The sequence below is a fragment of the Danio rerio genome, chromosome 18 (genome assembly GCF_049306965.1).
Source record: "Danio rerio strain Tuebingen ecotype United States chromosome 18, GRCz12tu, whole genome shotgun sequence".
Lineage (NCBI taxonomy): Eukaryota > Metazoa > Chordata > Actinopteri > Cypriniformes > Danionidae > Danio > Danio rerio.
In genome coordinates, this window is record NC_133193.1 from 52,383,044 (window position 1) to 52,385,000 (window position 1,957).

The following is a 1,957-nucleotide window of genomic DNA, read 5'->3' on the forward strand; positions in this document are numbered from 1 at the left end:
TTTACTGTTTTGACATCGTATTTTATTAATAATCTTTGACAGCAACACCTCAGTGCAGTAAAGCCTAACCCGTAATGAACCCACAGTCCTGTAAAACTTTAGTAACCGCAGGTATCAGCTCATCCGCATAATCCCAGAGATGATTATCGGGGATGAGATTTGTGTTCAGCGGATATGTTAAGTTTTTACTGTGGTACATTCGAGCGACATTTCTGTTTACCCTGACCGTGTGCTTACCGACATTCACAGTATCCAGCAAGCCATGTACAGTAGCCATCAGAACCAGCCGCGGGTTCACAATCACCTTAAAATTATTAAAAGCGTTGGGATCATTGGGCACTCGCTGGATGTATTTCAGTATATTAGTTCCCCGTACGCTCTCCCAATCGTTTACATCATATCTCCTATTGGCTTTAGATGTGAAAGGGAATTGGTTGTTCTCGAACTCAAACCCAAAGGTAGTCCCGTACATTTTCTCCAAATTCGGCAACATCTCCGTCCACGTTTTCACACCGAAAGGTAAAATGAGTTCATCCATGTCATGTAGAGCCACATATCGGCTTTGGTACATATATCGATAAACGCAGTCGTTCAGTGCAGGAATCTGTCCGTAATAGTGCAGCTCGCCTCCTGATACGTCCTTCCTCCATCCTCTAGACACTTGGACGTGTTTTTTAATAGTCCACGGGATGACTTCGACGAATCCTCGCTCTACGTAATAATCCAAAACCTTCTGCACGTTCGAATCGCAGTTCGTTCGATATATCGCAACTCTTGTTGCGCCGAGAAGTCGAAACATCTCCATTGCTTCAACTAGATTGAGAACGTTCGTATAGTCGTACATGACAGAGATGCAGACGGTGAACTGATGTGGGAATGCCGCAGGAACGTCTCTATTCATGATGCTTTGGAATGATGTGATGCTTTCAGAGTGATTGGCTGATGATGTTAAAGCAACATGCGTTGGTTTTAAACACTCGTCATTTAATGGGCATGCAATAGTGGCTGTGCCGTATTCAAAACCGAAGTGGTCTGAATGAATAGCGTAATGCGCTAACGTGGTCACGTTTTTCCCATTACAGCATAGCACGCATGAATACGTCACTAATTGTTGCCGATTAACAATCGCAATTGATTTAACCTCCCGGAAACGGTGGTCCATATAAGAGCCGGTCACGTATGTGTTTAGATCGCCCACTTTAATCATAGGCCCTTCGTTTATTATAACACCGCAGGCCGTAGGTGCTTCCTCGAGGAATGTTCGGTTTGTTGGGGGAGCGTCTGTGGGCTTGGGTTCGTAGGTTTGCCAGCTTGCATTCTGGGCGAAGTCTTGGAAATAAATGAAGGCGATGAAGGTGAACGCTGATACAAAGCCGATGACGTAGAAGATCTTCAGGGCACTAATCCTCTTGCTCGAAGGCTTGGCTTCTGATTCACTTTCGAGGAGTTCATATTTCCCTGGAGAGGAAAAAGGGAGAGAAAGAGTTTGGAGCTTTTTGCAGTAATGGATGAAAACACTTTGCTGGGTTGTGATGGGATCGGTTTCTGCATGCAGGAAACGCAGATTGAAAATTAAACTCATGGGACAAAGCATTTCCAAATAATTGCCAGAGTGTTTTGGCTGTGTCGTTTGTGAAACGGATTCGTTTATGAAAGGACTTGTAGTACATGTTGAAATTAGAGCTTTTAAACCAGGGGTCACCAATCCCGGTCCAGGAGGGCCGGTGTCCCTGCAGGGTTTAGCTCTAACTTGCCTCAACACACCTGCCTGGGTGTTTCAAGTATACAAAGTAACACCTTGATTAGCTTGTTCAGGTGTGTTTGATTAGGGTTGGAGCTAAAATCTGCAGGACACCGGCCCTCCAGGAACAAGTTTGGTGACCCCTGTGTTAAAGAAAGAAAGAAGACTTATCATTCATTTTCTTGTCTGCTTAGTCCCTTTATTAATCCAGGGTCG

At 44.7% G+C, this 1,957-nt stretch overlaps 1 protein-coding gene across 1 annotated transcript in view; it reads right to left on the bottom strand.

Annotated features, from left to right (window-relative positions):
- The window catches only part of si:zfos-464b6.2, a 10,011-nt gene continuing 8,054 nt past the window's right edge, over positions 1 to 1,957 (bottom strand). Inside the window, exon 2 of the mRNA XM_003200494.7 lies at positions 1 to 1,458. Coding sequence (XP_003200542.1) covers positions 65 to 1,458 — 1,394 coding nt within the window. The 3' untranslated portion in view covers positions 1 to 64. The remainder of the gene's footprint in view (positions 1,459 to 1,957) is intronic.